At 36.1% G+C, this 13,923-nt stretch overlaps 1 protein-coding gene and 1 non-coding gene across 3 annotated transcripts; one reads left to right on the top strand and one right to left on the bottom strand.

Annotated features, from left to right (window-relative positions):
- Positions 1-3,091: 3,091 nt before the first annotated feature.
- On the bottom strand, positions 3,092-9,991 carry LOC149017486 (putative protein phosphatase 2C 60). 2 transcript variants are annotated; one of them, XM_089151819.1, is made up of 5 exons: positions 9,581-9,991; positions 8,729-9,170; positions 8,251-8,618; positions 4,614-4,850; positions 3,092-3,707 (listed from the first exon to the last, which is right to left on the bottom strand). In XM_089151819.1, the coding sequence occupies exons 2-5, from the start codon at positions 9,045-9,047 to the stop codon at positions 3,438-3,440; spliced, it is 1,194 nt and encodes a 397-aa protein (XP_089007945.1). In that variant the 5' UTR covers positions 9,048-9,170; positions 9,581-9,991; the 3' UTR covers positions 3,092-3,437. The 2 variants fall into 2 exon arrangements, with proteins under 2 accessions (XP_089007945.1, XP_089007946.1); XM_089151820.1 differs by lacking the exon at positions 9,581-9,991 and adding an exon at positions 9,474-9,574.
- Positions 9,992-12,964: 2,973 nt separating this feature from the next.
- Positions 12,965-13,036, top strand: TRNAG-UCC (transfer RNA glycine (anticodon UCC)). Its single transcript has one exon. It is a non-coding gene; the product is annotated as a tRNA-Gly (tRNA).
- Positions 13,037-13,923: the final 887 nt, after the last annotated feature.

Genomic DNA, 13,923 nt, shown 5'->3' on the forward strand with positions numbered 1-13,923 from the left:
ATTAATATGCTTGAAACAAGGTTTTTGCTAAGTACAATGCACAATGACGAAGAAGAATGCAGAAGGCTCCTACAATCGCAAGAAATTTAACATGTTTCCACTTAAGAATCTGACCACTCTTACTCTATACTAAGTACTACTTTCTGCTTGCCTCTTTTCGTAAATTATCTCACCGTAATTATTTATAACAAAATCCAAATTTTATATTTTTCATATTAATTATAATTTTACTATTATACGAGTAATTTACCAAGAACCGTTTAAATTACAAGCACAAACAAACTCTAATTATATGAACCCATAGAACACGAGACATACTCAAATCCAACAATTTTCTGAGTACTCTTAATGTTTTTATGGCTGTGATAGATGTTATCCACATAGCAGACCGATGATGAAAATCTGGTTGAGGATTTCAATCAATTTCTACTTTAATCGTGTTTCTTATCTTTTTATAAAGAAGCTTCAAATGGGTTTGCTTCAGTCTTGGTTCAATCCAATATGGTCTTAATTTGTTTAAAGCCTGTGTGGTTACATGAATGTAGAGATTTTAAAATTTTGGATTCATAAAATTTAGAGATTCATTTTTTTACGCTAAAAACGTGAATCTATAGATTTATAGGTATAGGGTGAAATCTAATCTAAGTATGGGGTGAAATCTAATGAATGAAATCTAGAGATTAGATTTCACCTCGAAAATCTCCGAATTTCGACTTTTGAACTAGAACGAAGAGCTCTAGGGGTTTCATTCCACAGATTTAGGCTAATCAAACAGTTAATTTTATGAATCATGATTCCATATATTTGAAATCTCTAGATATTTAAAATCTCTTGACTCCAGTAACCAAACAGACTCCAATGGGATTTGACATCAAAATTTAATTTTTGTCGATTGGGCACTGTGCTGCCAACTGTCAATATCAATATCTTAGAATTTTGATCTCGACTGTTTGACAACAGGTTCTGAGAATATAATGTGCAGCATTCAAGTCTTCCCCTCATCAGTTTCACTTTTCATTCAGCTGGAATCAATCATAACTGTATCGAAACCCAAAATATCGGATACGAAACGGTCGATTCGAATCAATCGGAATTAGTAACTCGACCAATCCTCGAACCAAGTGTAAGACCGGGTTTCGTTATTTATTAAAGTCAAATTGTCAAAATCGCTATTCAATAGAAAAAGTGTGAGAGTTATTATTGACTGGCCATGAGTCCTGTGAACACGGAGCTCGATGGTAGCTACGTACACAACCGAAGGAACGGTGCCACGTAAGTACGCATGCATTTCCCTTTTAGGTTACCTAATAATTTAAACTCTTTACGTAAACAAAATTTAAAGTTTTCTTTTTCATGAAAAAAAAAAAAAAAAAAAAACGAAATTACAACAAACCCAACTGAAGCCTCATATACATATATTTTTGGGTTAATCAACTAACACCTTATATAATATGAATTAGAGAATTACAGTCTTCTTCATGCCAGGATGAAAATAAAATAGATTTTAAATTTATTATTGCTCTTGTACCATAAGATACAATGGGGTTGGTAACTCAATAGGACAAAGCTTTTGTTCCAAAATCATTCAATATTGCACCATGGTAATGCTAAGGGGTTGGTTTAGTGGGTAATGACCAACATTTTTTTCTTTTTTCAAATTATATGTTATATTAGGCTCTCTAAGTAAACGTTTTTGGAAGGAATAAAGGATTTGTCCAACATACAAGAGGCGAACAGTTGCACCAAACTTTAGAAAGAGAAAAAGAATGTGCAAATCAACTAATACATTGTTTGTCATATTAACATAACCAAACACAATAGTTTCAAAATAATTCGTAAGTCTTGGATGAGACACAACTCATCCAATCCAATAAGTGCCTTGACTATATGGTCGTAACTTTTTACATACAACTTAAATACAAGATATTAGTAGATAATTTTCTCTCAAATATTAGTGAAGGTGTAGTTTTACTGGCTCCAAACAAGGAGGAGGCTTGAATGCTGCCCTTCAAATACGCAGAGTCCAACGGTCGAGATTTCGAGATCGAAATCACAAAATTGAAGTTGAATCCTCGAACAACACCCTTTGATTAGGAGGAATGTGAGACTTCCATCAAGGATTTGCTGCTACACTAATAAAAAAATCAGACTTTCTCCCCCCATAAATACAAAACCGCTCACTCCCACCTTTCTACGCACAATCTGTGTCATCACCATGCCTGGGAAGCCGAGAGGAAAACAAGCTTTTGCAGGTGATGAAGGTATTTAAATTTTAAACTCGAATTTTATAAGGTTAATGACATTAGAACAATAGATCGTTAGAAGGAAGTGGAGACAGGATGGGAAGTTCATTGGGTGTCGAGAGAATCTGCCATGACCAAACCATTAAAAAAAACCCTGTTTTTCTGGCTCTGTGACCACCTGCTTCTCTCGTAAATCTCAGCCATTACCATTCTCGTCCTGTCTCTATTACCTTTAAGCCCTATCTTACCCTCTTATCACTCTCTTTCTTTCCCCTTTCAAATCTTAATTTACTCGTCATTATGCTCTGATGATAGAATAAAAAACCAGGCTTCATAATTTTTTTTATGCAAATCATGAATGAGATTTTTAGTTTAATCAAAAAGGTATGATGATTTTGTACTCTTGCATCTGCTTATAACCACCAGGTCCACCACACAAACCAGGCACAATGGCACTCAGCCAACATTCTATGTCCCTAGATTTTATTGACAGAGTTCTATGGGAAAATCTACTCTACAAGTGTGAAAAACGTCAACAGGGCAACCATTTTGTCTCCCAAAGCCCAGGCAGATAGAATCATTTAACAGGAGGTATTCCTAAATTCTGCCACTGCAATTGCAGGAGGAATCTCCATGCCACACCCAGAATGATGCAAGTTGGCTCGTGCAATTTCCTGTCATTGCATTTGCCAACCTGATCACCAAACATTTTATATCCAGCTTTCTGGCGAGGCTAGTTGTTAGATCCTGAAGAAATCTTTAGCTGGATTTGATTTTCCATTTGATGATTAAACATTAAACCCAGAAGTGTAAAGCAAGAGACACAGACCAAATAGACTATCTCAATGGATAAAAAGACAAATTTTGGATTGCCAAGGATATTGTTTCACACATTTACAAAACTGAAGATCCCAGACGACCCATGGAAGATGAACAAGGAGAGAACAGTGCCAGGAAATAAATTATACTGCAGTTGCCTTGAAGCTCCAAGTCCCTGTCCTTTCCTGTGTTTTCCCTGTTATATACTTCATAAGATAACTAACTCAATGTACCTGTCCTCCAGTGAAATGTTACATTATACATCAAAGAATAGAAGACCTACTCAGACTTATATTTCTTGGATACTACCTGATGATCACATATCCAAGTACTGTCCAGATATTAGTACAACAAAGTGATCAAACGCCTGATTTGTTAAGTGGAACCAAGCTCGACAGGCGTGGCACAAGGGGCAAGAGAGTTGGGAGGAAGAGTAATCCCACCTCCTCTTAGAGATAATGAGGGACCCTTGACCGAACTAGCCCTACTAACAAGGTTTGAGTCGAGAAAGACAACAACAACAGTAATGTCATCATGGAAATGCCTGCGAACACCACGATAGATCTTCTTCAAGTCTGAGTATCTCATTTCTCTTTTCTTTGCAGCTTCTTGCAGTGCCGCTTTCACAAGCCTCCTAGCACTTCCCTGAAGCATAGAAAAGTAAATAAAGTGATATTTTAAATTGTCACCTGCCAATGGTAATCTGGTGACAGGATACACACACAAACATTTCACTACAATGAGAGCCAGTGACCTCAATTCTGTCACACTGGAAGCAATCATCGTTCAGCAGCCAGAGGTAGAGTGGTTGAATAGAAGGTTACTGCAAGGTTGGGTCCCCATAATTTTCAAAAAGCAAAACTCAAGACCCAGTAATAGGAGATAAGAGCAACATTGAATAATTAAACTGAGATCATAAATTAGCAAAAGCAATACACATGTAATAAAGATTAAAAGTCAAGAGTGCACAAAATTGTCTAGATGGTGCTACTGGTTCAAATTCTTTAGAACATTTCCAGCAAAAGCACAACTCACAAATGTCAAAATAAACTAGACTCCGGATGGCCATGGCATGAGCAGGATACCTGATGGTACCAACGCCACTACAGGGGCATGGGGCTATTAGGGACCACTTCTAATCATCAAAATGCAAGTATGCTCTTGATACCCTTTCCAAGTATTATTACTCCCAACAAAGAAAAAAAAAAGTATGGTATAAGATCCAACAACCCCTATCCCTACCCAAGAAAACAGACAGCTTCAAAAAGATCTTAATACAACCATTTGCTATCCCAAACAACAAAGTATTGGCAATTCGGATATTGCAAACTATGACCAAAAATAAAACTTGTTACTTTTTTCCCAAATATATATATATATTTTGGCATCACCTATAAAGAGAAAAGAGAATCTTTTTTAGTCAAAAGGTAATGCTTCATCAAGAAACTTTGATGGGTACCTCCACCCCCAGCAAAGTGGCAGCATGGCACAAAAAATTAAGAATATGACCAGATACAGGAACCAAGTAAAATATTAAGGTAAATATCTCACCTTGCGTGGATTACTTTGAACTATATCAACCACTTCCTGGTTGCTTAGGTGCTCCCAAAGTCCATCAGATGCAAATATGATAAACTGATCATGTGGCTGAAGTTGATGGACAGATATTGATGGTTCGGAGCTCAAAATAGGCCTTCTGAAAGGTTCACGAAGGCGGAACTTGGCATACAAAGGCTCCCTGTTAAATTCAGCCTTTTTCAAGTAGACATCACCAATAGATCTAGAGACCTGTAGACCAAATATTGCAACAGTCAAGAGAGCATACACTCGAATTTCATAATAAGTACCGTCACACAATAGCAAAAAGCATCAAGTCCACATGCAGAAACAAATGTTTGAAAAATGGATTACCTTTCACAATGTCATGAAAATATTTGAATAACAGAAAATTTTCATAGCCTTGCCTCACAACATTGTTTTATTTGCTTTCTGCACTAGCTTGGGCACTGTAAGTCCAATAAGGTGTTTAAGAACTATCCCACCCATCCAACATCAAGAGGGAGGCACTAGGGTATGACCAAATGACGCCATTTGTTACTGTACAAATGAGTAAAACAAAAACATAATCCAAATGATTCCACTAAGTGATGCTTATTGAATTAAGACATAAACCCCTCAGAGCCATGTTAGCACGTTTCCCTCTTTATATTAATCCAGTTAAAAGTGTAGCTTTTTGGATATTTCATAGGTCAATCATTTCCACGCGCATACCTAAATGATGTGGAATGATTAAATCCAGAGAGATTCAGATATATGTAGGAGAAACTATCTAGATGATCAAGGTCAGACCTGTCTAACCTACACAACATAAAAACCAAGGCAACCATGATATTTATACTGAGTCAATTTATGTGTGAAGATGGCATGACCAGTTTGATTGTGACACTTGATATTTATTCCTTGAAGTCCCTAGAAACAATCTGAACATCTATATGAACAAATTGATTTTCTCAAAGTTTAACAACTGATGCACCAGGCATACCATCTAAGAAGCTTAAGACTTTCCTCATGCACAGACTGAAACGTGCAGTTTTGAACCCCAGCAGAGAAAAACCGAGGGAAGTGAACCCATGCACTAGAAGAATTCAAAGTAGAACTAGAAAATAGATAAACTAAATGAGAATTTAGAACATCAACATGCATCATTAAGATCCCAATTATTTATTCAAATCTTCTATTAGCTACTGTTACATATAAAATGTAACATAACCTGTTGTGTTATTTCAGTTATAAGTTCTTGGTTCTATGCCATGCGGAATACCTTGATGTGTGCAATTAGTACATTTGATATGTCCCTCCCATCCCAGTGGCCATATTTTAGTTTGAACAGCTAGGAAGTAATTTTCTGGTCTCAAAAGTACAACCCAAAAAACACTCAATAGTAATTTTATGTAATTTTAGAAATTTTCAAGGCCCTTAGAATACTTGTTTCCAAACTTGAGAATAAGGTGGTGGTGGATCCACTACCACATGTACCCCACCTATGTTTGGTAATATGGCAAATACTGACAGCTTTCATCGATCACAAATAGCATGGTTTCAAAAACCGGAAGCACACCCTTCTTTCATTTTGTTAGGTCCAGCAGTCCAGGCATGGAACTGCTGAACTTGAATGCACAGAAACATGAAACACCAACTTCTTATTAGAGATTTGGAACATCAACTGGGTCGGTTGCTCTCTTTAACATTGCTTCCCCTCAACCCCAAACCTGTTGTTTCAGTCTTTTTGGATTTTCCCAGATGCCCATCTACATATATGACCGCAGATTACTGATGAAACTGGACCTGGCCCCTATACAGTTTGATATCCAGTTCAGCTATAAGGAGTTAAGGACTATGAAAACATTTTCCATATCCAGGGATTTAAGAGTTTTTATCACAGACCATATCAAGCTTATTTGATCCCAACACAAAGCATCATACACAGTCAAGTTTAACTCTGATTCGGGCTATGCAGAGTTGTATTGCCTCAGTATCATTAGAACTGGATCAGTCAAGTTCCAATATAACACAGCTGATACACCTGATCTGATCTCAGTTCTTGAAACCTTGGATACATCCATGGAACTAAATCTCAATTTAAACCCAGATTTGACCATGGGTTTTAGCCCAAGAAGACCCAAAGTCAAAACCTTGAAACAAGATCCAACAGAACTCAGTTTTGAGATATTGAACCTTGGTTAAATTTATCATTGCCTTATTATTAGTATAATATAATATCACTCTAACCCTCCACCTTATCTTGAGCACAATTTGAGAAAATTGGAAAACTTACTAAGCAGAGCTGCTTCAAAGGCAGGAAATGGATCTTGGATCTCTACTGAGACAAATTTATAATCTGTGTTGATAGTTTTAGAATGCAGAGACTGAACCGGACAAAGGCCATATGAATGTTTTACCTAATCTTTTATCATCTCTCTACCTGTTGTTTCTGTGTAACACAGTATCACAAAGTTTTTTTTTTTTTTTTAATTTCCTATTGTGTATTGAACTAGTCCTTTTGTCCCCCCCCCCCCAAATCTCAAAATGAATTTTACCTAATCTTTTATAATTCCTGTACTTATTTTTTCTGCGTAATACAGTATCACAAGGTTTATTTATTTTCTATAAACAAATACTGAACTCGTCACGCTCTCCCCCCAAAAAAAGATCACCACCAGAAGACGGTAAGTCATTCAGACAGAAAACCAATACCTAAAAGAGCAAGAAGAACACCAAAAGAGGTACAAGTACATATTTGTATGCCGACTAACCCACAAATATGATAAGGCAACAGCTACACCACAAAATCCAACAACCAACAAATATGATAAGGCAACAGCTACACCACAAAATCCAACAACCCACAAATATGATAAGGCAACAGCTACATCACAACTCAAGAAGACCACAAGCCAACAGCTCTCTCCAGCTCTGATATTAAATAATGAGGAGCTGGATCAGTTGAAGGACCTAGACCAACGCAGAAAATAACACAGTTAACAACTACACCATTTGTAGCAAGATCACAAAATGAATTGATTGAAATAGAAAAGAAGGATACGATTGGATTGAGTCTATCCCGGTCTCCTGGGTTTCTCACTGACAGCCTCTCACCATATAGCACTGCATCTCACAGTCCTTTGAGTCTCACAGTATAAACGAAAAGGCTCAAGCCAATATTCATTGATCAAATTCATGTATGATGCTGTCTTCGCTAACAAAATTATGCAGAAGACTCAAAAATAAACTTAAAAGACACTAAAAGGGAAGAGCTAACCTGATCAACAATTAATAAGGTAACCTAAATTGACTAGGAAAGTGAATATTAAGATAACAGACTCACTACAGGAAAGTGAATATTAAGATAACAGACTCACTACATTAGTAACTGAACTGACAAAGTAAATCTCATTTCTGTACTTCTTTACCAGCTATTTTTATGTTCATTAAATCGGCCAGTTACAAGGTAAACCTATGGGATCAAGAGTCCAAATCTCTAAAAAATCCAATCCAAAGCTTATTTTCAGTAATATAAGCCGTTACGTGATTTATCTGAATCATATGAATTTCTGCAACATCAATAACGTAGTGCCACCTTTGGCTTAAAGGAAATGTAAATTCTTCTAAAGCTGAATACAAATTATACCTGTATGAGGCCCTTCACACGCCAAACGTTGTGCTTTAAAACCACAATTTGTGAATCATCAGGATGCAGAGAACGCAGTTCCTCTCTAATAGACTCTATGCATGCATTATGCTCTGTTGATAGCTGAACAGGCAAGACCTCCCCAGTTGCCTTGACCAGCCTGCCCAAAACTGCACGCGAATCACCAAGATTGGCTATATAGAGGGTGCCATTGCATATAACACCAACCAAGCAGCAAGATCCAACCGCTGCAATTTGTGGTTTCATTGGCCACTGTTTGGTAACCATAGAGAAAAACCCTTCTTCTGTTGCTTGGAGTGCTTTCTTTATAACATCTACAGACATGGCTTGTTGCTCAGAAGTAAATTCTGCAGGATAATCAACCCAAATACTGAGTGCTAAGAGCCAACGTAAACAAGGAAACAATTAAATAACTATATTTAAAAGCATGGTTCTAACTGTGATTTAGCTGTCTTACTCTTGAGATGTTGGAAAAGGTGATCATTGATGTAGCGAGAAGTCTCAGGTCCACCGTGACCATCGTATATCCCAACAAAGGTACCATATGGGCCAGATTCCAGTGAACTCAACGGACCTGACTCAATCTGGCTTTGATCCTCAAGCAAATTGTTAGCTTGAACAACAGCCATGGAAAACTCGCCATTCAGATGTTGTCCAGTGTCCTTGTACCAAAGAAGACCATCTTGTCTCCCAACAGCATCTGAACCAGAACGAGCATAAGGATCCGAAGACGGGCGCCAACAGGCCCTCAGAAAGTTCATCAACCCCGCTAACATCCCTCATCTCAACCAAAGCAGCCTTCAATTTTTCTACATCCAAACATGATTTTCGATGTTCAACACCAACCCAATTGAGCCCAGACGAACACAAACCCCTTCCGCTGCTTTGCTGCTCTTATTCTGCACGAAGAAAAAGATACACACGCACACATTCACACCCAATAACTCAAAACTATAAAAATAATAGAAACAATCACGACAAGAAAAGAGACTAGAAATTTTGCAGCCATATCTTGGTTTCCTTCAGTCAAAAAAACATCACACCAACATAAACAAAGAAGTCTAGAAGAAATACTGAGTAAAATAACAAAGGGGTTTCTTTTCAAGTCCACTTTCTTTTCCTTTCCCCTCGGCCAAGTATTTGATCTTACATCCCAAAAGCAGGAGGATTCATGGCCGCTAGGCTCAAATTCGAAAACTCACCTCTATTTTCACACTCCCAGGAAAACCCAGAAAGAAATCCCACAATCCTTCAATTTCACGAAATCACACATTTTTAAAGATAAAACCAGTAACAAAGGATGAACTACCTATAAAGGGCAAAACCCTTAACCCACACCGTCTTGATCAATCAACCTTTTCTCCTCCTTTGCTTGCTTCTGGCCAGTCACTCTGTTCTACAGCTGGAGCCGATGGAGATCTTATAAAGGTGAGCAGTCCATGTGGTTCTGGAAGCGTTAGATCTGCAGATCAATCAAATCATAGATAAATCTCTCTCTCTCTCTGTTATTTTTTTATTTATAGTTTTTTTCCTTTCCGCTTTCTTCTAGTATGGACAATCCAGACTTCCCGAGAGATCAGATCAGTGAGTACCCTATATGATCGATGAGACTGAAACTCTGAAACTCTCTCGTTCTTCTGAGCGGACACAGCCCATAAAAACCAACAAAGAATTGATAAAGGCCAGCAAAGCAGTGGCCATGACTATGGGGTCTCCACGAGCAGAAATAATTTAATGATAGGTAGCATTCAATTTCATTATTATTTTTTTCTTCCTTTTCTGCAATAAATATACGTGAAAAATTAAAGTAAAATTTAGCCATATGGCTGTCTTCCTCATAAACCCAAATCCAACGGTTCTATCTTTCAACCTTATCATCTAACCAGAACTGAAACTGCATCAATAGTTCTCATTATCTGATCAGAAACGCGAAATTTCATGGTGACCAATTCAAACAATTGTAATCCCGTAAGAGGTTACATCATCTTACAGCACAACTTGCTGTCCTTTTGTCAATGATCCGTATGGATTGTCTGATCATTTTTAATGTTGTTTGTTTTCAACATATTACTTCATAATAGTCTTTAAAATTGCTGTAATCCCTGACCCAGATCAATGTCATGTCATTTTCATATTTGTTTTCCGTGAATACTTTATTTTACGGTAGGCTAGCCAATCTACTCATTTCTTGAGGTTGAAATCTACATATTTGAACTGCGCCTATAAAAACCCTAATCTAATAAATTTCAAGAAATGCAGATTTAGGACTGTGGAACGCTCAATCTTTTATGGATTTATACTAAGATCCAACTGCATCAAATCCCCAAATGAACTGTTCCATTTCCTTTTGAACCTGTATGGAAATATATCCTTTCAATACGTTTAAGCAATGAATCAACAACACAAAATGAGGTATTGTGTTAATGTGATGTTAGTCAAAATGGTTGGAACAAGTCAGAAATATAGATTTTGTTCTCTCTCTAGATATTAATGTTGATATTATTAATAACAGAGCGCAAGAACAAAACGTTTTTTCTTTTCAAGACAAAAACATCCAATGCAATCCATATTGATTGATACCTATTGAAATTGACCAATACCCAAACTGATATTGTAATCCAAAATGATGCACGTGTGTGAACTTGAGCCAGATCTGGCTTTTTTTTTTTTTTTTTGTCTGTCTTTGACCATTAGAGATACTATAAAATCTTACCAAGATTGGTTTTAATCTTTTTCAATACTTGTCAAAACAACCATATTTGGCCGATCAAAGATTGATATTCTTTCACATTATGAATGATTTTGAGTAAATTGACTATAGCTAAAATACAATAACTTGAAAGGAGAATGGGTCAATGACCATTTCACCATACTTCAAAGAAAAATTCTATTCTTTGACAATAGAATGACCAAATAATTTTATGTAAACCTTCAGCTGTTTTATGATAAAAAAAAGAGAAAAAAGAGATAGAATGGCGTGTTATTTCATTTGCATGCCTTACATGGAGATAATGTCTATAAAAGTATGTGTAACGTGCCTTAAAATATATAATTTACTTATGACTAAGATGGTTGTGTCAAAATATGATGTAGCTCACCTTCAAGACCGGGTGAAATTCTTTCTTTCATGAAATTAATTTACGTATAGTTAACACGTTTGAGTCAGGTTTGACATGTGATGATGTGAAACGAGATTTTAAAATCTCGATTAAGAAGAAAAAGAGAAATAATTTGGTTGTCATTTAACTCAATTCTTGAAAAAATGATCATGCATTAGTAAGATGTCCATTCAATACTTTCTCTTTGGGTTTAGCAAGAAGTAAAGTAGCTGACCAAATAAAACTCACAAGTGATAAATAAGACAATCGATAAAACCAATTAAAGACTTTTTCACTGCTTTCAGAATAATTTTTCCAAGCATCATTAAATTAATCATAAGGATTGAGGTTTTAAAAGCCCAAAAGGTATGAAAAGGGGAAAAGAGTGCTGAAGGAAGGTTTCAAACTCAAGACAGTTTTAATTTGGCTTCCTAATTTTTCCTTGTGATTAAAAGTATAATCACAAGAAAGGGAAAAGGAAGATAATCTCCTACCTGTATTAAATTAGAGGGTACCCATTTCACCTCACTCTTGTCAACTCTTACAAATCATGAGTTGTTGGATGGAATAGAGTGATGAGCCTAAAACATTAGGCAGAGAGTTCAATCAGAAAGTCATTTCTGCAGCAATCTGCATGTTTGTACACTTGGTTAATGGATTGATTTTGGTTAGGCAGAATTTTTGTTATGGTGCTAAAAAGTAGATTGTTTGGTAATGTGTTCATGGTTCAACAAATGTTGGAATTGTATTTTGCTATATGTATCAATTTTGGATATCAGTAATATTGGTCAAATTAATTGACATTCTATTATGATATATTTTGAAAAATAGTGATTTATTTAAATTTAAAACCTCTGGGCGACGAGCACCCTACGTCATCAAACAACAGTGATCAACAGATACATTTAGGAGGAGAACAAGAAAAAAAGAATGAGTCTCGTGAGTCAACTACTTGAACCTACATCAAAATGATCAGCAATGTTGTTGGCTTCTCTCAAAACATAAACAAACCGGAGATGGGCGGAAATTTCAAAGATTAAGACTCGAATATTTTGAATAAGAGTTGTAATTTTCCAATGAGCGGGATATTTGTTGCTGCTGGGCATGTATATAATACTATAGTTGGCACCTTCAATGATCATTTTTGACACATTCAAATCTATATAGCCCATTGTAGTATCCTTCTTAATTGTCAATGTTTTCGTTGTTAAAGAATTGTCTGCTCTACATCCTGAATATAAACAAAATATCATTTTTCCTTGGCTATTTCTTGCAATTCCACCAACTTCTGTTTGCTTAGAGTTGTTGATTTCCTTTTGAGGAACCATCTATATTTATTTTTATCCATGATTCTGAAGGCATTTGTCCATTAAAGTACAGTTCTTTCAATGGAAGAAAGAACTTGAGAGCCATTAATAGAATTGAGTTGACTGTACTCCAAAGCTTAAGTGATATGCATCTTGGATCATTTGGGAAGGTGTTAATGACATCTGCTGAATGGAATCTGCAGATCTGGCCTTGGACTTAGAATTGTTCAACAAGATTGATGCAACCAAATAAAATGAAGGATATTCAATAAGTCAATATAGCATCAAGCGTTTGTAGTCCAACGGTTAGGATAATTGCCTTCCAAGCAATAGACCCGGGTTCGACTCCCGGCAGACGCAATAAAATATAATTTTAATTTTTACAATTGATTTTATTTTATTATTATTATTTTTAAACCTATGACTTATATTGAATAAGTCTGAATGATTTCAGCAACAATATTTTTCTTTTACGTTGATTTAATTGACTCCAATTTAACAAATTTTTTATTTTTTATTTTTTCACTGAAATTGAAGAGAATTGAAACTCCTATTAGATTATGAACCAGCTAATTCTGAAAACTGTGATTGACCTTCAACGCCAACAACATATTTTTTTTTTTATCAATAAAGAAAAAAGAACATAACATGATGTCAAGTCCATCAACTGCATAACGATCCAATTGACTATTATATCTATATGATTTTCGACATCATTGCATACGTTTAAAGAAAATGATTAACTTTTTCTATTTAAACCCCTAGTTGTTTGATGATCACGCATTCTTAATCTTTTTGGTAAGAAATTAAAGAGATTTCATTCATTGAACTTGAAAAGAATAGGAACACATGAAAGAAAGAGAAAGAAATACAAAGATGGATGCATGAAAACAAAAGGTTTGAACCGAGTCAAGGAGTGAAAGTTAATCAAACTATTGTATATGCAATAGATAGTGTCATTCAAGTTAAGCCCAATAAATTTTTAGAATAAACGTTGAAACAACGACAACAACAATTAAGCATAAGAGATACGAAATACGTATCTTCCATCTCAAATGCCTAAAAAAGTGAGCACATGCTACAAAGGCGGAGATTGACACACAACAAGGGCGGAAATACAACACACTCTCGGGGAGAAGACAAAACACGCCACAAAGGCGGAGAAACACTACCATCCGTCTTTGCCTCAATCACAAAGACCAGTAACAGTAGAGAGGTGACCAGAGAAGCTCGCGACAACATAACCT

This window comes from Hakea prostrata, chromosome 4 (assembly GCF_041222555.1).
Source record: "Hakea prostrata isolate BN-2017 chromosome 4, UWA_Hpros_2, whole genome shotgun sequence".
Lineage (NCBI taxonomy): Eukaryota > Viridiplantae > Streptophyta > Magnoliopsida > Proteales > Proteaceae > Hakea > Hakea prostrata.

What these genes read in the sequence shown, in the direction of transcription:
- LOC149017486 (XM_089151819.1), bottom strand. Translation starts at nt 9,047, where the DNA reads ATGTTAGCGGGGTTGATGAACTTTCTGAGGGCCTGTTGGCGCCCGTCT. An exon ending in GTGTGAAGGGCCTCATACAG is followed by an intron (nt 4,851 to 8,250) that starts GTATAATTTGTA and finishes TTTGGTCTACAG; the next exon opens with GTCTCTAGATCTATTGGTGA. An exon ending in TTCAAAGTAATCCACGCAAG is followed by an intron (nt 3,708 to 4,613) that starts GTGAGATATTTA and finishes TCTATGCTTCAG; the next exon opens with GGAAGTGCTAGGAGGCTTGT.